A 22,897-nucleotide genomic window follows, 5' to 3' on the forward strand; every position below is an offset into this window, starting at 1 on the left:
GGCGAACAATGGCCGCATGATCCGGGCTGCCGAGGTGATGAACCTGTTGTAGAAGTTGACCATCCCCATGAACTCCTGCAGTGTCCCGGGCCTGGGAAGCTTTCGTATGGCCTCCACTTTGCTGGGTAGCAGTATAGCACCCTCCTTGGTTATTCTGTGGCTCAGGAAGTCAATGGTCTCTCGCCCAAACTGGCATTTGGCCAGATTGATGGTCAGTTCGAATTCGCTCAACCGGGTATAAAGCTTGTGGAGGTGCATCAGGTGCTCTTGTTGGTCCTTACTCGCCACGAGGATGTTGTTGAAGTAGGCAAAAGTGCCATCCAGGTCTCATCCCACAGCGTCCATCAACCGCTGGAAAGTCAGTGTGGCTTATTTTTAAGCTGAACGGCATCCACAGAAACTCAAACAGGCTGCAAGGAGTTATGATGGATGTCTTTTGGATATCATCAGGGAGCACCAGGAACGGGGTATCGATTCAGTGTGGTGGCCTCATTGACGCATCGGTAGTCACCACATGGTCTCCAACACCCAGTGGCCTTGGGCACCATGTGTAGGGGAGAAACCCTTGGGCTGTCTGACCGCTTCATGATGCCCAGCTCTTCCAGTTTTTTTTTTAAACTCCTCCTTGGCCAGTTGGAGCTTCTCCAGTGATAGACCTCTCGCTCAAGTGTGGAGCGGCAAATCCTGGGTGAGGATATGATGCCGTGTCCCGTGCCATGGCGTTGCCATGGAGAACTGGGGGGGTGAAGGGTGAACAACGCCAGGAACTCGGCCAGGACCTTGGAGAACTCATCCATGGATCACTGTACGGAGTACAGGTGAAGGGCTGGAAGCTTGGCGTCTCGGAGGAGGACGGTCTGAAAGGTCTTGGCGTGGACCAGTCACCTGTCTTTTAGGTCCACGAGGAGGCTGTGGGCACATAGGGTCTGCTTCAAGGAGCGGTTGCTCCACAGTTGCCAGCATGAATACCCACCAAAAGATGCTGCCACCCAACTGCAGTTGGATCTTGTGGGTACCATAGGTCTGGATGGTGCTGTTGTTGGCAGCCCTCAACATGGGGCCCACTCGTCTATTCCTGGTGTCCTGTCCTGATGGGGGCGGGACATTGACCTCTGCTTCAGTGTCCATGAGGAAATGTCATCTGGACTGGGTGTCCCAAATGTACAGGAGGCTATCAAGTTGGCCAGCTGCCATGGCCATTAGCGACGGCTGGCCCCAGCATTTTTCTGAAATATGCAGGGAGGCCTGTAGCAGCAGGCTAAGGAAGCTCATTGCTGATGACAGAACCACCACTCTCCATTAGGGTTGCTCCCTCTGGGGGGGGGGCTGCTACTCTTTAATTGAGTCTACCCTGGCCTGGTTGCACGGTCTTGCGACGAGACCCACGGACGCAAAGTACTCTCTCTTCTACTTCCATTGGTCATCTACTCGAGCAGCGACTTTCCGGGGGTGGGGGAGGGTTGCTGAACCTGGCGTCTGCTAAACCTGGCGTCTGCTAATAGTAGCTGGATGTTCTCAGGTAGCTGTTCAAGGAAAGTCTACTTGAACATGATGCATGGCTCGTGCTTGCCAAGGAGCGCCAGCATCTCATTCATGAGTGCCAAAGAGGGCCTGTCCCCTAGACTGTCCAGGCGGAGCAGATGTGCTCCTCTCTCGTGCCATGAGTCCATAAGTCTCAATGAGTAGTTCCTTGAAGGCCGTATAAGCTCCTTGAAGGCGGTATAAGCTCCATCAGTCGGGGGTTCTTGGATAAAGTTGGCCACCCAGCTTACTGTGTCCTGGTCCATGGCACTCACCACGTGGTGGTACCGGGTGGACTCTGCTGTGATCTGCCGGATCCGAAACTGTGCCTCAGCCTGGTCGAACCAGACGCATGGCTGATTCGTCCCCAGAATGTCGGCAGCTTGAGAGAGACTGCTGCTGGTTCACTCATCATTGGGTTTTCTTTGGCTTGGCTTCGCGGACGAAGATTTATGGAGGGGGTAAAAAGTCCACGTCAGCTGCAGACTCGTTTGTGGCTGACAAGTCCGATGCGGGACAGGCAGACACGATTGCAGCGGTTGCAGGGGAAAATTGGTTGGTTGGGGATGGGTGTTGGTTTAGATGCCGTCTAAACCATCTGGATCACCGACTATAGCCGTGCACTCGACACAAAAAAACAACCCTCACAAGTGTGGTGAGGTTAAGCTCTGGTTTATTAGGGCTCAAGCCCGACTTTTATATCGTTCAAGTTCCTGCCGTTTGCCCCAATTACTGATGTCACATTCTGCATGACAAAGACAGGTTTTCCCATGCACGGGTACACCCTTGCATGACAATACCGTCTCCGCGTGCTACCCCAGTTTGTTGGCTGTAGAGCAGAGCCAGCACCATTTCAGGGTTGCTGGCCCTTCTGGCTGCTTTAACCATTTGTCTGTCGGTTCGCTTGCTGGGCCAGTTCCGCTGAGCAGTCTGCTGGCTTTACATTGCGCTCGCTGCGCAGGGGTGCCAGCTTGCTTGCTGCGGCGGACCTCCACAATTAGACGTTTCTTGAAATGGATGCCGCAGAACCAGATAGCACAAGAGGAAAAGAACAAAATGTGGAGGTGACCTTTTAAGATCAAGTCACATGGCCCAAAGACAAAGCCCCAATTGTTGCTATCATTCAAGTCAACACATTTCACTTGTACCACCATCTTTTGTTTGGTGTCACTTTGCTCTGCAATATGTTCTGAACCACAGAATATGGAGATGAAAACAAGATGCACACGACATACAATACTTTGCTCTGACTTAATCTATCATACTCAAACCAACTTCATTACTAGTAGAAATGATCAAACCGTGATCAAATAGCTAGTACTTTTTTTACATACTGTTTGGTCTTGTGACCGATTGCAACAGTTTTGGAAAGGTATTCAATCTATATTTAATAGATTATATAATATTTGTGTTGTATTAGATCCTGATATATTTTTATTAGGGAATATGCAATCATTAATTGATTTAGGATTAAATGATTATCAGATTTCTTTTATCTATTTAGCTTTAGAGGTGGCCAAGAAATGTATAGCATCTACTTGGAAAGATAGAAATATACTAACTTTGGATAGGTGGTATTTAGAGATGAAGTCTTGTTTAATTATGGAAAGGATATCTTTTTCAATTCAAGATATGATGTCTTTTTATAAGTTGAAGTGGACTCCATTTGTTAAGTATATGCAATTAAGTTTGATTTAAGTATGTTCCTAGATGTGATATTTTAGATTTGATAAATCTTTTTAAAATTATTTTTATTTGTCATATTTTTCTTTTTCTTTGTGTAATATATATTATTAATTTATAATACATAATAAATATATAATATATATTAGTAATATACAATATTATTAATATATAATATTATTAATTTTACTAATTCTTTACTCTTTATTTTGGGGAGCGGAAGGGTGGGTTTTTTTAATATAGATTTTTTTTAGTTCTTGTATATGTAGGGGGGGTTAGGTTGAATTAAGTTAGGTTATTAATGTTGTATTGTAATTATATTATTTTATTTTATATTTTTTCTTTAAATGTAATTTTTCTTTTTATTCCTGTGATAAAATCTTTAAATAAAGTTTAAAAAAAAATGATCAAACCAATGATTAATTATCAAATAAATCATTATACATTTCATGGTATCACCTGTCATTTATTTGGACTGTGATCACACTTAAAAGTAAAATGCATTGATTTGTAAAACTTGATTAAACTATGATATTTTAGCTTTAATTATATCCACATGATGAATGAATTTGAGTATCAATTTAATACCCAAGCACCTCTGAGAGCAGAAATGCAGGGTGAAATTTCTTTAGCTATCATATCCATCTTTCCAGTGAAAGCATCAACACATCAAGAAGGTGGGGGGGGGGGACGGTTCCATCTCAACCATCCTTATCCTCAAGCACGTGAAGGCAATATTCACAGGATTATGACTGAATGTTGCCAATTCTGGATTTGGCCTAGAAGGGAGTTCCTTTTAAGCCCATCTTGTCACTGGCATTCACATTAGACCATTCAAATTTTTAAATGTACACCATAGGTCATCTCTCAACATCTATTGTTCAAATAACAATTGCCACCACAGAATTTAAACCAAAAATAGTTGATTTAAGGAATATACTAGTACTGTTGCCCCAGAGAATCATAAAATGTTGCACTTAAATTTTACAAAGATGTTGCCAAACAGGATAAAAATGACTCCAACAATGAAAAAATACAGTACACGCGCATATTTTTAAATAAGTAATATTTCTGTGTAAATCACTGCTCTTAATTTAAATAATTTTATTTCATATATTTCAACTTGCTGTTAAGACAAGCATGCTGACAGAGGATATTTTACAATATTTAAAAAAAAAACAAAATGACAAAGTGGGTCGCAATGCCTCCAGAAAAAAAAAGTTAAATGTATGACGCTGACGTTGTGTGTGAAACTGTCCCAAGGGAAATAAAATAAGAAATCAGAACTACATTTAGTTAAACTGCCCCAAACACATCAACTCATTTTTCCTTTTCCTATTCAAATATTTGCATGTACTGCAACACTTCAGATCAAAACACTTAAATAAAAAGCATGAATTAATTCAAGTCACTGGATTATTAATTCAGCATTTTACAAAAGCGGAACTAAATTTTGGAAAGATGGCAATTAAGTCACATGTTGGGAATCAAATAAATTGCAGATACAAAATCAAAATGCTGGGAGAAAAATCAGCATGTTTGACAGCAGCTGTGGGCAGGGCAAGAGTTCGGTTTCAGGCCTGCAACTTTTGATTGCAGTTCTGTGTTCCTCTTTCCACACATGCTGCTTCCCCTGCTGAGATCTTCCTCCACTTTGACTTGGTGTTTCAAATATATTGAAAGGTTTAGTGTCCTTAACCTACTTATTAAAATGTTTCTCTTTAACCAGTTTCATATCACATTCTTTTTCATACCCCCCCCCCCCCCCCTCAAGGTTTAAATATCATGGTTTAATCCTCCAACTTCCAGCAATTCTCTCTGTACTACTATCACCATTGATTGGCTGCATTCAAGTTCACTGTTTTAATCAGCTTTACTTTTGCAATTACTCCAAAGTAATAAAGGGCTGTAACAGAAGATGTGTGTCATTCATGTTAAATTTACGACAATAATTTCTGATAACATTTCAATTTTTCAGCACATTTATTCGGATGTTTGCAGTTCCTCCAATTTCCCCACCCATCACTGCACCATTTATTTCAGTATCTTTTCCATCACTGGGTGCTGAGATACAAATAATTCTGTGTTATGATTCAAGGTCACTACAAATGCTCATTCTCAGGCTAATGAGCAGGAATAATTTTGGTGACATATTTCCTTTAGGATGGTTGCATACTCAAGAGTCACACCTGTATTCAGTTGGACGTCTCTCTTGGAGGCTTCCACCTACAATTGGAAATGAATAGCTTTTGTTCTGCTCATCTGTGTAGCCACAACAAAATTTTGGGGGTTGGAGTGAACACTCACCAAGACACCTGTTTATTAGCAAGCCAATGCATTATCAGTCTGAAATCCTTGGGAAGCATTAAAAGGTCATTTTCTTTAAGTATTAATGTACTGCTTTTTTTTCCTTACTTTCTGGCTGTAATTTCTAAAAATACATCCAGTTTCAACTGGCTGATCTTCCGAACTGCTTTAACATCAGCAAATGATGGCAGCTATTTTCCTCTTAAACTTGTATTTTATTTGTGATTATTTGTTAACCATTGAAAAGCCCTAAAGAATGTGCCGTGCCAAGTGTTCTTAACAGGTTAAGAAAAAAAAATTATTCATTTAATTCTGTACTGTTACGAACTTAGAAAATCTATCAAAAGAGTACATTTTAAAAATGAAATGTCAGAGAATACTATAGTTTTTCTCCATCTCATGTTTTTGTTTTGATGAGCAAGGACATTCTGCTGTTTTCTGGTTTATAATTTCAATTTGCACACCAAAAAATGCCAGAGATCTTCACAGATGATATCAAGTTAAATTTAACACTGAGTAACTGAAGTACATGTTATGACGGAAAATGAATCGTTGTGTCAGTCTCCTGGAAGCTCACTCTCCAGTCTGCATCAACGTTGATGAGGTGGAGATCGTAGTTCCTCAAAGTGACCATCTCCAGTAGTCTGTCCCATTTCACCCATGTTAACGCAACAGCCAAGAAAGCACGCCAGCATCTCTACTTCCCAAGAAGCCAGTGAAAATTTGGCACGTCACTTGCATCTCTTACAACTTCTACAGGTGCACCACAGGTGTCCTGCGCAACAGGAACTGCCCAGTCCAAGACAACAGAAATCACAGGAGGTTGTGAACAAAGCTCAGTCCATCGCACTCATCCCACCTCCCACATTTATTTCACTCCCTCCCATCAAGTCACGAGTGTGAAACCAAACACCACCAAATTCACCAATAATTTCTGCAGTGTTATTGCAGTGTACCAACAGATGTCTTATTTGCGATTCTATGAATGGGATGTCTAGCTGAACAGCTTGCAAAAACTTTATCACAGTGAAAACACAATGCTTGAGGAACTCAGCAGGTCTCCCAGCATCCATAGGAGGTGAAGATACAAAATATAACAGACATATCAGGCCTGAGCTCTTCTTCAAGGCATGAATAAAAAGGATTAACCAGCTGGGGAGTAGACAAAAAGGGCAGGGGGAGGAGCGCAGACCAACAAGCAAAAGGTGATCATTAGACATGGATAGGAAGATAGGAAAGGCGAGAATTGATAAGTGGAGGGGGTGGTTCCATGAATGTAGAGGTGGGAGAAAGGAGACCGTGAAAAAGAGAGACAGACAGACACTGAGTTAGAGAAGAGATCGAGGACTGATGGGGGGGCGAACAAAAATTGGAGAAGTTTAAGTTAATGTCATCCGGATGGAGGGTGCCCTGTCAAGGTGTTGTTCCTCCAGTTTGCAGTGGATTCAGTCTGGCAGTGCATGAGACTATGGACAGCCATGTCAACATGGGAATGGGGTGGGAAATTGAAATGGGTTGCCACTTGGAGATACCCCTCTATTGAAACAGACAGAACCATCTCTCTGATGAAGAGGCCACAGCGGGAGCACCAGGTGTAGTAGGTAACTCCTGCAGATTCACAAGTGCAGCGTTGCTTCACTTGGAAGGACTGGTTGAGGCCCCGAATAGTGGTGAAGGAAGTAGTGTGGGCACATGTGTTGCACTTCCTGTTTCTTCCAAGTATGAGCAAACGGCAGGCAGGCACCTGCTCTTGACCACCTATGGACCCTGCGAGATCTGCTGAGTTCCTCCAGCATTTCTGCATTTTCACTACAACATAGCATCTGCAGACTTTCAGGTTTCAAGTTCAAGAGGAGGAAGGGTCAGAAGGATTTTAGAAGAAATTTCAAGCAATTAGGGGTCTGGCAGGTGAAGTAACAGCTATCAATGCAGCCACAGAAGCAGGAATGAAAAGTGCAGAAATCTTAGACTGTGCAGATGTACACTGTTAATTCCCATGGGAAAGGAAGAAAGCAAATTTATTCATCTTTCTTCTCCCTGTTCATGTTGAAGAAGCTTTGTAGTCTCTGTCTCAAATATTTCTCACTTGTGAGTAAATCCTTTGCCTTTCCCATCCATCATTTATTGGCAGGTAAACCTTTTGTATCCTTCGTTGCTCTGATTTCTTTTCCTTTGGTACCAATAATACTTTATGGTTGCTTAATTCAGCTTCCATCTCCTTGACTCGTAAATGTCCAAATTTTTTTGCTACCAATCATTGCATGTATCTAGGCTGATCCAAGACCCTTGCTTCAAAATCAATTTGAAAGTTTGTTTTGCAAAAGGAATTTATCTCCCTATGATCCTCAAATGGATACCACTGAATGAAATAACTAGAGAAGCAGGTTGCAAGTGAGTAGATTTTTTTTAAAAACTATTGATGACTGAAGTTCAGTCGCAACCATGCCAAATATTAAAAAAAAATATCAACAGACTAAATTATTAACAATTGTTTGAGAAGTTCAGTCTTTATGGAAGTAAAGATGACGTGGAATCCATTCAATTTCAGCACACTGGTGTGAGTGCTCAAACAGCAGAGTTAGCTGTCCCCTTTAATTCATTTAAAAAAAAATTAAATTAAGACATACAGCACAGTAACAAGCCATTTTGGCCCACAAGTCCATGCCGCCCAATTTACACCCCATTAACCTACATCCCCGGTAAGTTTTGAATGGTGGGAGGAAACCGGAGCCCCCGGGGAAAGTCCATGCGGACACAGGGAGAACATACAAACTCTTTACAGACAATGCGGGATTCGAACCCCGGTCCCAATCACTGGCGCTGTAAAGGTATTGCACTAACCGCTATGCCTGTCACTGTCATCTTGTTTAAAAAAACCCAAAAATTTGATCTTTCACATGTAAATCTACTAAAACCACATATGAGAACAAGTTTTGCACTTTGTTTTTGGCAAATCAGTGCCACCAAACTAGGTTTTTGTTTGATTACATTTTTATTAAATAGCATTTGTTATCACACACAGATCATACTAATACTTCAAGAGCAGTAACAAGAAAATATTTTATTTCAGGATTCTTTGGTACATATAGTTTTATCTGCTACATACATGCATGCATCACAGTATCAGCTTTATCTTGCTTTCTGATGGGAAATACTTTTAAGTGAGAGGGAGAGGAAATATATGATGCTTGTACTTATATTAGTCCACATTTTTCCCATTCATCTTTCTCTGTAGTATTTGCATGAAACAATGGAGTGCATGCTACAACACATTGACCTGCACAAGTGCTGGGCATTTTACTTAATTGCTTTGTTCACCATATGCCTGATGTATAACAGCTACAGTTTCCTCTTTCATTGACCTCTTTCCTGTTGGTTTCCGTGGAGCTGGAATTACATGTAATATTTATTTCAACAAAACCCTGCAGATGGGACTGGAAAAATCTATTTCTATAACCCAACAACTAACATTAATCTGGCAATCCAAGTCTGATTTATTTTTGAAATATTCCATCTTCTCAGTCAGAATTTAATTCTTCTTGATAGACTATTCAAAAATATTCATACCTACAAACCAATCAAGGAGGTTATTCCTTTGAACTCGTGTTGATCCAAACATTTTTTTGTTTTAAAAATTTACTTTCTAAAGGCCTTGCTCCAATTTGAATAAACAACTGGTCAATAATTTTTTTTTTAATTCCATAGGTTTCCTGCAAGGTGTTACATCTGCATTCCTTAATCTTGAAGATGTGCTGGGGAATTTTGGTAGAACAGCATTAAGATTCTCATAAATTCTCATTCTCCCAAGTTAGTAGAAAATTAACCTTGTTCACATAATGATGCATCAGATCTTCACCAAGGTACGGGAATCCCAAATTAAAGTTATAAAGATTCAAATTTAGCTTCATCTTAAACGATCAAAAAATCTACATCTAAATTTTGTATCTTGGTTACAAATGAAATTTGTCTCCAAGTAGCGAGAGTAACTGTATACTGCTCAGATGTTAACCATCATCTGACACAGGCAAACTAGTATTTTCATGTCATTAAACCAGATTCAAAAAATTAATTAACTTTCATTTCACAAAGAACTTATTCCATACTCTAGTTCAATTAAGCTTGACATTCAAAATAATACCCAACTACTGAATCAAGTGACACAACCAAGCATCTTGATTCGACAGTTTCTGCCAATACTGTCATCACGCAACAGAGATTCAAAATAGCTTTTAAACATGGCTCTTTGTCCCCAATCCCTCATTGTTTCTATAAATTGAATTTTCAATAATTACAATATTCCAAATAATCATTGCTTGGAGTTGTATCCAACAAGAGTTCACAAAGCACATTTGAAAAAATGTGCCCTTAAAACTGATAAAATATAAATCAGCATCAGGGAAAGTGCTTTTACTGCTTGTGATCTGTTAAAAAGAAAAAAAATATATTAATTGAACCAAAACGTAAAGGTGCTTCTTGCTCAGGACCCTTGAAAGGGGTTTATGAATTAAGTTAGGGAATTAAAAACTTGGAAAGAACTTCAACATTCAGTAAATTAAAAGCTGGTAACCAACAACAGCTGCCACTAACACTATGAAGACTTGGCAAAGACATGGCGACGTATTCTCTGCAAAAGCTTTAAGATGTGATGATCAACTCTACTCCAAATTGAATTTTTTTCAACAAAAATGTCTACCCTTTTAAAAGCATGCATTTATCTTAAAAAAACATGCACTCAAATCTGCTATATGCTTTTGATGAAAGGTAATCAATCTGAACAATGAACGGTTTCTCACTCTGCAGATGCTCTCTGCCCCAGTTAATATTTCCACCAGTACGTGTTTCATAGATTTCCAATATTTGCACTATTTTCTATTTCCAGTGCTTTTGATGACTTGGAGGCAGTACAAATGAAGGAATTAAACAGCACAATTTGTTGTTTCATAACCTTTATGAACCTGTATGATCAGATATTACCCCTCTCTTCCCCAGTTCTGGTGAAAGGACTTTCAAGGAATTAACATTTCCATTTTTAGTCGGCAAGATGCACTTCTGACAACATTTGTATTGATTTTAGGTTTGTAGTGGATCTTTTCATCTGTATTGATGGTCCATGAAAATCTAAGCATTGGGAATTTGACTATAGCAATTTAACATCTTTAATATTTTTCAATGAACTATAAACACAAATATCCTGGAGCTAAAATTGATTAGCAGAATGTAAGTGATCAGAAAGCTCAAACTTAGTTAAACCTTTACTTTTAATTGTTTTTTTTTAAAAGGCGAGTTTCCCAAGACTCCACTAACATTCTTAAATCAGTTTTCCCTCTTGACTAACTTTCAAAACCTCTTGGGAGTTGCCCTTAAAGTGTGTACAATAACTACAAAATATCCCAGTATGAATACAGTAGATTAATTTATTTCCCTGTTTACTAATTAGTTTATGTCTACAAAATGCTCCGAGAGATGAAGCAATGAAACATGGTTTAATTTATCAATCTGCAATAATGAATTTAATATAAAAAAAGCTTTCACACAATGAAATGAAAACATTGCCTGTCTATCTGAAAAAAACTTGACCAGAAAAATATTCAAAAGATGACATTAATGAATTGCAATGACCTACAGCAGGTGAAACTAATTTTCAAGAAATATAAGTAATGTTCCTTCCTAAGACCAGTCATAACCTTTCTGAATACAGAACAGGTATGAAAGGCCAAATGACTAACTCCCGCTGCCATGCTGTGTTTTAAAATAATCTGGAACTTTCAGGCAAGAATAGGCAGTTGCATTCAATTCCTTATCTGTAACTGCTTAGTGTTATCTCAGCAAATGAGGGGCTTCAATTAGCTGTACTAGCTGAAGGTGACACACAAGCAGAGCAGTCCACATGTCCACACACTATCAACTCCTAATGAAATTGCAGAGATGCAGGGTTAAGTCACAGGACCATGTAATGATTTGTGCTCAAAGAATTTGTTGAAATAACACAAAGAATAGACATTTGGATGGCAAATGGAATGATGTGGCAACCACAATTCACCATGAATTAGCAACTTCAAGAAAGGGATATATTCAACTTGTGTGTTTGCCTGAAGTTTATCAGTGATGATAGCCCATCAAGTGTGACTCCTGGGCAAGCATCAGTTTTCTGGAGTGCAAATGCCATGGCAACAAGCACAGCATAAAAGCTTGGTTCAATAATCAGAACACACTGATACCAATTTAAGCCACACAAGAACTTTCATCAGTCATTAGGCACAATTCAAGGTCCTCCCATCTCACAAACAAAATTGAGCAATAATTCAAAGCCTATGTAATGCAGAAAACAAGGTATAAGGTGAGCAACCAAAAGAAGGATATTTTCTGGCATCTTCCTCCTCGGTCAGGAAGAGCCCTGATCTGAGTGTGATTTAATTTAATCTATTCAGAATGGTGATGGGCGGGTTGGGGGGGGCGGGGGGGAGGAGGAGAATAGCGTTTGTGGTGAACTGTTGTACACTCATTAATCTGGTTCCACGCCATCCTGTGACTGTACCCATGGCTCCTTCCTCTTGACCCTGTATAAAGGCTCCAACACCATAACCCCTCCCCAGAAAGCCTGGGTCAAAGCGCAGGATGACCTTCATGTTTATTGTAAATAAAAGCCAATAGTTCTGTAACTCTAGTCTTTTGAGTTATTGATTGTAAATAAAATTGATGCACGATCAATAACTCAAAAGACTAGAGTTACAGAACTATTGGCTTTTATTTACAATAAACTTGAAGGTCATCCTGCGCTTTGACCCAGGCTTTCTGGGGAGGGGTTATGGTGTTGGAGCCTTTATACAGGGTCAAGAGGAAGGAGCCACAGGATAGGGCGGAGCCAGATTAATGAGCGTATAGCAGTGCACCACATTCACCCCCCCCCCCCCCCCCCATTTTTTTAAATTTTGTCCAGTGGGGTGACTTGGGGCATGTAATACTAATGTATTATTCCAAGCAGAGAGAAAATTCTATGGCCAGTGCAGTACCTCTTCTTTTGTTTCCTCCTCATCTGGTTCTGTTGATACTGAAGGTGCTTTTGGCTTGTACCAAGAGATCTGAAGGTTTCGACCTTTGAACTTTGTACCCTGATTTGCAGCCTGTGCAAAATTTGAAAAAGACAATTTCAAATAAATGCAATTGAATTTAAAAAAAACCTCATTAACACAGTAACAATTAATTAAAACAATTAAAGTAAAATAACTCAAGCACTTACCTTTACCAGAGGTTAACGTCCAGTTTGTACAATAGTCCTCCCTCGCATGAAGCTGAGGGACTAGATGCAAAGTGCATCCAGCCCCTCTCTTTAGCACAGTGGTCCAACATTGGCACGAGTGGGAAATCCAGTGCTGCCGCTGTGTGCGGCATCTGATCCAGCTTGTCTCACTTTTGCTTCCATGCTCACAAATATGAGATTTACAGAATAGTTGCTAGCATATGGTTCCTAACAAAACTCCCAGCTTCCAGTAAGCACGATTCAACGAAATGCATTTATAGGCACTTAAATGAAAAGTGATGTAAATCATTTCAAGTAATTCATATTCATCTAATAATGCATACTTAAAAATAGTAAACCAAATTAACCTGCCTTTGCCTGTAATGCCCCATTAAAATCAATGGATCTAACCATGCGCAGGATTCAAGAACTAATTCCAAAGGATAAATTTAATGAAATTACAGGAAGATGGGAGTTCTGATAATGGATTCCATATGAAGTCCAGTGTGGAGCCAATAGGAAAATTCGGCATTCCAAACTTTTTATAAAGTTTGGGACTTCTGTGTTTAACCAGGCACAGACAGAAGTTCTGAATTTGCTTTATTTGGAACCAGCAAACTCGTACATTTGAGAAGTTAGTTATCTTTTGATTAGATATTTTGTAATGGCCTTAACACACTTTGCACCATTTATTGTGGGCATTCACATACAAACATGATTTATCCACTACATATAATGGCCAGTTTAACAGTTTTCTCACCCCTTCTCTGAACAACACAACTTCCTGCTTCACTTAAATTAATTAATCATGGCACTTTGCCATGAAGATTCACAAAGTATTTGTCAAATTCCTCCACACATTTCTTTGAAAGAAAGGCTTTAACCTGGCCACACAATTACCATATATCAGAAAGAATCAATCTCACCAAATCTCATGGAGGAGGAAGAATTTCTTTCTGCCCTCTTAAATTTTATTGACAGAAACCATTCATTATATCACTTTTACAATCACTTACGATTTTACAAGTTTGTATTACTCTCTGATAAAGATTTCCAGAATTTTCCTAGATGCATAAACCAAATAAAATTTTCTTGATAACCGATGTCAGACTATCTGAATATCAAAAGCTACTGGAATCCCAAAATAAAAATAGAAAATGCTGAAAACACTCAACAAGTCAGGCAGCATCTGTGGAAAGAGAAATATTTCGGTCCAGGACCTTTCACCAGAACTGCAAAGTTCACTACTGACTTCCCCAGTTTTTAAACAGAGTCCGAAACCAGAAACTTGCACTGCTCGTCTTTTAACGGATGCTTCTTGATCTGCTGAATGATTAGGGTGCAGTTCACAATCTCGCCGCCCCCCCCCCCCCCACTTTACCCAAACACAAGTTTTTTTTAAAAACTTTCCAGATATTCCATCACAATGTAATTTAGGAAAAATATTAATTTATCAACTCCAGATCTCTGGTGACTTTTAATCTCAATTTACACAGCTTCAGTTGCTGCTATATTTATACAAATATAGCAAGTCCAGCTTTTTGTTTTACTCATATTTCTTCCTTCTGCCTTAATAAAACCAATTACATTCTTATTTGCATACTTACAATCAACAAAGACATTTATAAACATTTTAAATGTTTGCCTTACAAGCTTATTCTTATATTCCATTTTCTTTCTCGATTTTACATCATCCTTCACTGTTTTCTTTTAATCCAATATTATTTATAACCCCTTATTGGCCAAAGAAAGATCATTTCACCTGATTTTTTAAAAATCTCTCACATCTTGAAATTTCTGTGATCAAGCTAAATATTCTGGAGTTTCCTTTATTTCTGATTCCAACACGCAATACCCTGTTTTAGATAACTGCAGGGAGAAGAGCTCCATCTCGCATCTATTCTCACATTGTCAAAAGGCAAATCAAATATTTCTCAAAATCTAGGACATTATTTTGACATTCAATTCCATACAATTCTGAACAATAAACCATTTTGATGACCAGAGAGAACAATCTTTGAAACTCCATTTATTTCAGATCAGTCTGTGAACCATGCTCAAGCATGACTATATTGACAGGACTGAAAAAAAATTCTTTGACACATTACTTCCATAAATCTGGACTCTGCAGATACTGAGATAACAGAAATCCATCCAAATAATTTAAACAAGAAATTTTACAATCATTAACTAAGTTTGCCATTTATGACTGCAAGCCTTGAAGCAGACAAAACTTTTTCTTAATCCATAGGCTATATTTTAATAAGGAAATGTTACAGGATCTATTTTACTGCAGGACTCCATACAAAACTGACAATAAATTTAGCTCTCTCATGATCACAAGACTATTGGAAGGTTGTCATTGCTTATCCTCAACGACTACTAAATTGCTTACTGTAAATGCCACCAAAGGAGGATTTAAAAATCACACCTCAAAAATCAAAGTAAAATAAAACACCTGGAATCCGGCACCCATGGCGACTGGCAGATGCAGGACAAGTGAATTCTCTGGTTGCATGAGGTTGCGTGTTGTGTGATTGGCTAACTAACTGCTGGGGTTGGGGGAAACCAATTTTAAACTTTCATATTTTTTACCTTTAATTTCTATGACTTCTTTTGCCGGTTGCTTGAATTCTGGATAATGGGATTTTACTGTACATGATAGGCAAGTTTGGCTGAAATTATTTATGTAGGAGCTTGTCAAATTAATCCGGGTATGGTCTTCAGTCTTCCCTAATGTAAGGTGAACCTAGTTGATTCTTGAGATGAAAGTACAATCATAAAGAATAATTGACAAGGTATAGCTTATACTCAGTTTTTGCAAGAATGAGGGGATCCTAATGAAACAAATAAATCAGAACTGTTTGATAGATACTGAGAATGCTTTTCTCTTGTGGGGGAAATTTGGAACTGGAGGTACAATTTCAGATAAAGGAGTAGCCCATTTAAAGACAAAGGCAAGGACAAATACTTGTCGCAAACCTTTAAAATTCCCGAAAAGCAGCAGAATTGGAGAGGGAAGTATGGTACTAGTGTGGTCAGCACAATGCTATCCTGGGTTAGAATCCAGCGATGTATGTAAGGTGCTTGTACATTCTCCCCGTGACCTGTGCAGGTTTCCTCCCACATTCCAAAGATGAAAAGGGTTAGAAGGTTCATTAGTCATATGGGTGTATTTAGGCAATGCAGGCTCATTAGCTGGAAAGGCCAGTTACAAGGTAAGAAAACTGAGATAAGGCCATTATTTTATTGAATGGTGAATAAGATATGCAGGGCTGGATGGGGCACGTGATTCATATCTTATGTTAATGCAAGAATAGTAACTACAGGATTAGTAAGCCTGCTCTACACAAAATACATTATAATTGCCTTTCTAATTATTTATGCTAATTTTGTTTCATGTACAAGGATACCCATATTTCTTTGTATGGCAACATTCTATAGTTGTTCCTTTAGATCATTTACTTTTTTATTTCACTCATTTCCCCATATTATGCTCCATCTGCCAAATTTTTCCCTCAGCTTAAACGAGCTATACACCTTGCAGACTCTGTGTCCGCATCTCAACTTGCCTTCCCTACCACCTTCATAGTATTAGCAGATTTGCTTTTAAAACATTTGGTTCCTTCAACAACATCATGAATACTGAATGCAATTAAGATCCTGGCATTCATCAACTAATTACAGCATTCTATGTTAAATAGCCAATTCTCTATTTATTCTAATACACTGCTCACAGCTTGTGCAGCGGTCTTGTAGATAATACTCCAATTAATTTCATTCAGAATTTTAAATCCATTACATCTATTGTTTTTATTGATTTTCCTTTATCCATCCTGCCTATTACATCTTCAAAATCTCAAATGAATTTGTTAAACGGGCATAACTAGTAGCACTAACTTCTACTATATTGAAATGCTTTGAGAGGCTGGTCATGGCCAGAATTAACATGTACCTAAGCAAAGGTCTGGACCTATTGACACAATCGCTCCATGGCAGATGCAACATTGCTGGCTCTCCATTCAGCCCTGGATCACCTCGAAAACAACAATGCATATGGTTGCACTTCATCGACTACAGCTTGGTCTTCAATACTGTTAATTCCATCAATGCTGGTCAAAAAGCTACAAACTCTCAGCCTCTGTAACCAACTCTGCAATTGGATCCTTGACTTCATCAGAAGACCAGTCAGTACAAATTGGAAACAACGTCTCCTCCTCACTGATTTTCAACACAGGGGCACCCCAAGGATATGTGCTTAGCCCAATGCTTATACACCCATGACTGCATGGCCAGGCACAATTCCAATGCCATCTACAAGTTTGACGATGACACCAATTGTTGGCAGAATCACAAATGGCAATGAGGAAGTGTGCAGGAAGGAGGTACATCAAGCTTACGCTCAATGTCAGCAAAACCAAGGAGATGATTGTGGACTTCAGGAGGAAGTCAGGTGAACACGATCCAGTCCTCAACGAGAGCTCAGTCATGGAGAAGGTCAAGAACTTCAAATTCCTACGAGTCAAGATCTCAGAGAATCTGTCCTGGAGCCTCCACATTGACACAATTACAAAAAAGGCTCATCAGTGGCTATACTTTGTGAGGTGCGTGAGGAGATTCAAGATGTCACTGAGTCACTGAGGACTCTCAAACTTCTACAGGTGTACTGTGGAGAGCATTCTAGCTGGTTGCATCACTGCCTGGTATGGAGGTGCCAACTCTCAGGACAAGAAGAAACTCCAGAGGGTTGTTAACTTGGCCTGTGACATCATGGCACCAGACTTCACTCTATCGAGGACATCCATGAGGCAATGTCTTAAAAAAGCAGCCTCTATTCTCAAACACCCCCACCACCCAAGGCCATGCTCTCTTTAATCTGCTACCATTGAGAAAAAGGTACAGGAGCCTAAAGACAAGCATTCAACAATACAAGGTCAGCTTCTTCCCCCTGCCATCAGATTCCTGAATAATCAATGAACCAAAGACACTGCCTTACTTTTCGTGCTCTATTATTTATAGTAATATTGTAAGATGGTTATAGTATGAATGTTTGCACTGTGACGCTGCCTCAAAACACCATATTTCATGACTTATTCATGACAATAAATTCTGATAACTGCTTCATGTGAATCAGAATACAAAAATAACAATATTTTCCCCCAAGACTTTTCTTAGGATATGCCATAAAAAAATTTTACCATCCTTGGGTGTTATCGAAGGTAATGAAGTCAAATTCATGCCTTGAAGTTCATGTTATATATCACAGAAACGGGCCCTTTACCCATACTCATCCACGCCAGCCAATCCGCTGACAAGCTAGTATCATTTGCCTGCATTTAGCAGGCATCCCTCTAAACCTTTCGTATTTACGTCCCTGTCGATGCGTCTTTTAAACCACCTCTACACCCTCCAGTCGCTCACTCCATACTTAATTTTGCCTGTTTTTTTGGTGTGGGGCGGGAGGGGAGAAAGAGATGAAATGGCCCTCAGGCCCTTCTTAATCCTTTCCTCTTTTACCTTAACCTACACCATCTGATTTTAGACTTCCCTGAGAAAAAAAGACTGACCATTCACTTTATTTACTCCCCCTCACGATTTGAAACATCTCTCTCGAAACATCCTCAGCCTTCTACACTCCAGAGAAAAAAATTCTAGCCAAATCTAGCTTCTCTTTATAACTCATCTTCCAATCCCAGAATATCCTTATAAATCTTTAATTCACCCATTCATCTAAATGGCATACTTCCTAAAACTAGATGACTAAAACATTACATGATTCTCCCAAGTACAGTCTCACTAATGTTATAGCTGTTAAAAATAAATAATGCCCCAACTCATACTTAATTCTCTGAAGAATCACCACTTCAAGGAACTCTGTTCTACAACACTCTCCAAGGCAAGTTCCTGCCCTGGCTTAATTTACCAAAATTAGAGTTAAATTCTATTAGTCATTCCTTGGCCCATTTTCCCTCTTGATCTAGTCAATCCTGGTAAAATCTTGGATAACCTGCTTCACTTCCATCTAGCTTCTCATCCAATCATTTTAATATAGATGATAAACAACAGTAGACCCAATACCAAAATCTGCAACACACCACTTGTCACAGGCCTACAACCTTCCACTGTCCCATATGACTGCACAACAAGCCAACTTTGAGAGCAATTAACTAGTGTACACTGGATCTAACCTTCTGAATGAAACTCCCACAATGGGTCTTGCCAAAGCCCATTGAGACAACACCCTGCCCTGGTCAATCATTTGTGTCACCTCTTAAAAAAAAATCAAGTTAGTCAGATACAATTTCTCCACACATAAAACCATGCTTACAGTCCAAGCCTATTCAAATGCAAGTAGATCCAGTCTCTCTGAATCCCCTCCAGTAATTTGCCCACCTGAAGTCCATAGATTCCAAGATTTTCTTTGCAGTTTGTCTTTAATATTGGAATAATATAAGCCATACTGCAATCTACTGACACTTCATTTGACGACGATTTCTGCCAGTAATCTGTTGCCTGGATTCCCACAGCATCCTAGGGTGTATTTGGTCTGGCCCCAGGGATTTTTCCACTAGGCACTGCAAGCACCTCCTGTTTGTAAATGTGGATATGCTTCAAGCCATCACTATCCTTTTCCCTGAATGTCATAACTTGTGTAACTTTTCCCCCAGAGTACAAAAAAATAAAAATATTTGACCTCACCTATTTCCTGGTGGTCCAGTCGTGCAGATAACTTTGTTGATCCAGAAAGAGATCTGTCATTCTTTTTTGTCTTAAACTTTTTGGATTCTTCTTTACCTTATCCAGCAAAGCTATCTTTTGATTTCTCTAGTGTAGTTCATCCCTTAAATGCCTTAAAAGATTGGTTTGATCCAAGCGCTCTATACCTAACTCGAGGATCTTTTTTTGAGTAGAGCTTTGATATCCCTCATCATCGAGGCTAGGATTTCTCACTCCTGCCTGCTTCACCCTGCTTTATTTTCAAAAGCATCCCTTTACCTGCAAACAGCCTTTCTCTAGTCAATTTTTACAAGGTCCTAAAGCCATGAAAGTTGGTCTTACCCCAGTGCAGGACTGGTCCACAAGTTAAAAAGTTGTACAGTTTTCTTTAACATTTTAAGTCAGTGACCCTTCAGTAACTTGCCCTGCCTCTTTTTGCAATATAAGGTTAAGTGTGGCCTCTTACTTAGTAGGGCCATCTGTAAATTGCTCGAAAAAAAACCTTTACAAATTCTGCCCATCCAAGCCCTTGTGGTGTAATAATCGGCTAGCAGCAAAATGTTTAAAATCATATAATTAACAGTCCAAGTCAATCATAGTACTTACATTTTCTGCTTCAATTCTAGTCTTAAATGTTATTCTAACACTTAAGGGAGTATCCTCTTGAAAATCTTCCACTTCTCCAAATTTCTAGAAAAATCAGATAATGCATTTTTAAAAATGTTTTTCTTGAAATGTGTGCTCATCAGCTTCCTTGGTCCAAATAATAAAGCACAAAATGCAGTGAGTAGTCACAGAACTAATTTTTTAAAATTCCAACACCGGTTACATCTAAATCATTCTGCAAATGTATGCTTCTGCAAGCTAGTTAAAGGCAGTGGATAGATCACAGAAAATGAGTGATTATCTTATTCAAAGAAGAAACTGAAATGAGCTGTGAAGAAAATGTTCTGGAATGGGGAAAGGGGTTTAAGAGGCAGAGTTTTGTATTCTACAAATAAATTTATTTTTATCATTTTTAGAGGGAAGGAGAACAGCATACTTAAATATTTCATAATGGAGAACTAAATAGGTACAGAAAATGGACTGTATAAATCAGTCTCTGCTTAACACAGAACAAAGAACACTACAGTATAGGCCCTTGATGTCGTGCTGACCCATATACAGGTATCCTGAAAAACAAGTACTAAACACACCCTACCTAGTATCTTTCTATTTTTCTTTCATCCCTATGCCTAATAGTCTCTTAAATGCCCCTAATGTTTCAGCCTCCACGACCATCCCAGACAAGGCATTCCAGGCACCCTCAAAACAGTTTATATATATTTTTTTTTTAAACCCTGATGTCTCCCCTAAATTTACCTTCCCTAACTTTGTGCATCTCCTCTGGTGTTTGCCATTCCTGTCCTGGGAAATAGGCACTGGCTGTCCACCCCATCTATGCCTCCCATAATCTTGTAGACCTCTATTAAGTGTCCTCTCATCCATCTACATTCCAAAGAGAAAGGTCCCAGCTCTGCTAACCTTGCCTCTTAAAACTTTTCCAATCTTGGCAACAACCTAGTAAATTTCCTCTGCACTCTCTCCATGGCTTCCACATCCTTCCTATAATTAGGTGACCAGAATTGAACACAATATTCCAAGTGTGGTCTCTACAGATATTTGTGGAGTTGTAGCATGACCTCTCTACTCCTTAACTTAATCTCCCTATTAATGAAGCCCAGCATCCCAAAGGCCTTCTTAACTATCCTATTGACCTTGAGGGATGTATGGATTTGAACTCCAGGCCCCCTCTGTTAATCCACACTCTTAAGTAACCTGCCATTAACCTTGTACTCAGCTTTCTGGTTTGTCCTTCCAAAATGCATCAACTCACACTCATCAGGATTGAACTCCATCTGCCACATTTATGCCCAACTCTGAATCCTGTCTTTGTTGTTTTGTAACCATTGACAACCTTCAGCTCCGACGACAATTCCTCCAACCTTTGCGTCATCTGCTAACTTACTGACCCATCCTTCTGCCTCTTCATCCAGATAATTTATAAAAATCACAAAGAGCAGGGGCCCCAGAACAGATCCTTGCAGCACTCCATAAGTCGCTGATCTCCAGGCAGAATACTTTCCTTCCACAACTACTCTGCTTTCTTCCTGCAAGCCTTTTTTTTAAAATCCACACAGCCGAAGGTCCACTGATCCCATGCCTCATAACTTTCTGGATGAGTCTCTTGTGGGGGACCTTGTCAGATGCCTTGATAAAATCCATGTAGACCACATCTACTGCCCTACCTTCATCAATTTCTCTCGTTACCTCCTCAAAAAACTCAATTAGGCTCATGAGACACAACCGTCCCTTCACAAAGCCACGCTGACTATCCTTGAGTAGACTGAACTTCTCCAAATGTTCATAGATCCTATCCTTAAGAATCCTCTCCAATAGTTTGCACACCACAGACATTAGACTCACAGGTCGAAAATTTCCAGGATTTTCTATTGCTTTTTTTTTTAAAAAACAAAGGGATAACCTTTGCCATTCTCCAATCCTCCTGCACATCCAAAGAGGATTCAAAGATCATTGCTTCTGCCCCAGCTATCTCTTCTCTCATGTCCCACAGCAACCTGGGGTATATTGAGTCTGGCCCCGGGGACTTATCAATCTTGATGTTTCTAAGAAGATAAAAACACTTCCTCTTCCTTAATCACCACATTGCCCAGCACACAAGCCTGTTCTACTCCAACCTCACCCTGACCAAGGTCCGTTTCTTTTGTGAATACTGAATATGACTGACCCAACCTCCTCCACCTCCAGGCACATTACACCTCCTTTATCCTTGAGTGGCCTCACCCTCATTCTTGTCATCTTTCTCCTCTCCGCACATGCATAGAATGTTTTGAGGTTCTCCTTAATCCTACATGCCAAGTTATAGATAAAGGGGAAAATGGAACCATGGACATTAAAGCTTGGTCTCAATAGACAACATACGCTGAGTCAGTGCATCAGTGAGACTAAATGGCATTTTTAGGTACATAGTGTTTTCCAACAACTCACAAAGCATAATACTAAAGTTCATAGTTATGCTGGAAATCTGAGATTAAATATAGAAAATAAAATAAATTCTTAGCATTTGTTTCTCATATCATATGTGCTTTTTCACCAGCTGAGCATTTTCATAAATTTGATTTTATTATTTTTCAATAGTTATTTGTCAAAGTAACTTTCAAAATGAGTGAGAATTTTATTTGAAAAACCAAATGCTCATAAAGCGAACACTTCTGTTTAGCAATTTTGAATTTTTATTTTAAAATTCTCTTGGCTTTGTTTAAATATTTGGTAGCTCGTGATGGAAGTCCACAACTGTGGTTTTCAAAATGTTTGGATTTAATTTGTATAAATAGACTATAATGTAGCTTCAGATATGTTTAATTGTGAGTG

The 22,897-nt window shown here is 39.3% G+C and overlaps 1 protein-coding gene across 5 annotated transcripts in view; it reads right to left on the minus strand.

Annotated features, from left to right (window-relative positions):
* rbm27 (RNA binding motif protein 27) overlaps window positions 1-22,897 on the minus strand; it is a 122,535-nt gene that overhangs the window by 13,075 nt on the left and 86,563 nt on the right. For 3 of the 5 annotated variants that reach the window (XM_069898127.1, XM_069898130.1, XM_069898126.1), the window contains 3 exons: window positions 20,072-20,155; window positions 12,522-12,632; window positions 8,547-9,932 (listed from right to left, as the gene is read on the minus strand). In XM_069898127.1, coding sequence (XP_069754228.1) covers window positions 9,741-9,932; window positions 12,522-12,632; window positions 20,072-20,155 — 387 coding nt within the window. In that variant the 3' untranslated portion in view covers window positions 8,547-9,740. Of the gene's footprint in view, window positions 1-8,546; window positions 9,933-12,521; window positions 12,633-20,071; window positions 20,156-22,897 lie in introns of those variants that run through there. The other 2 variants (XM_069898129.1, XM_069898128.1) reach the window with 2 other exon arrangements.

This window comes from Narcine bancroftii, chromosome 9, assembly GCF_036971445.1.
Source record: "Narcine bancroftii isolate sNarBan1 chromosome 9, sNarBan1.hap1, whole genome shotgun sequence".
Classification (NCBI taxonomy): Eukaryota; Metazoa; Chordata; class Chondrichthyes; order Torpediniformes; family Narcinidae; genus Narcine; species Narcine bancroftii.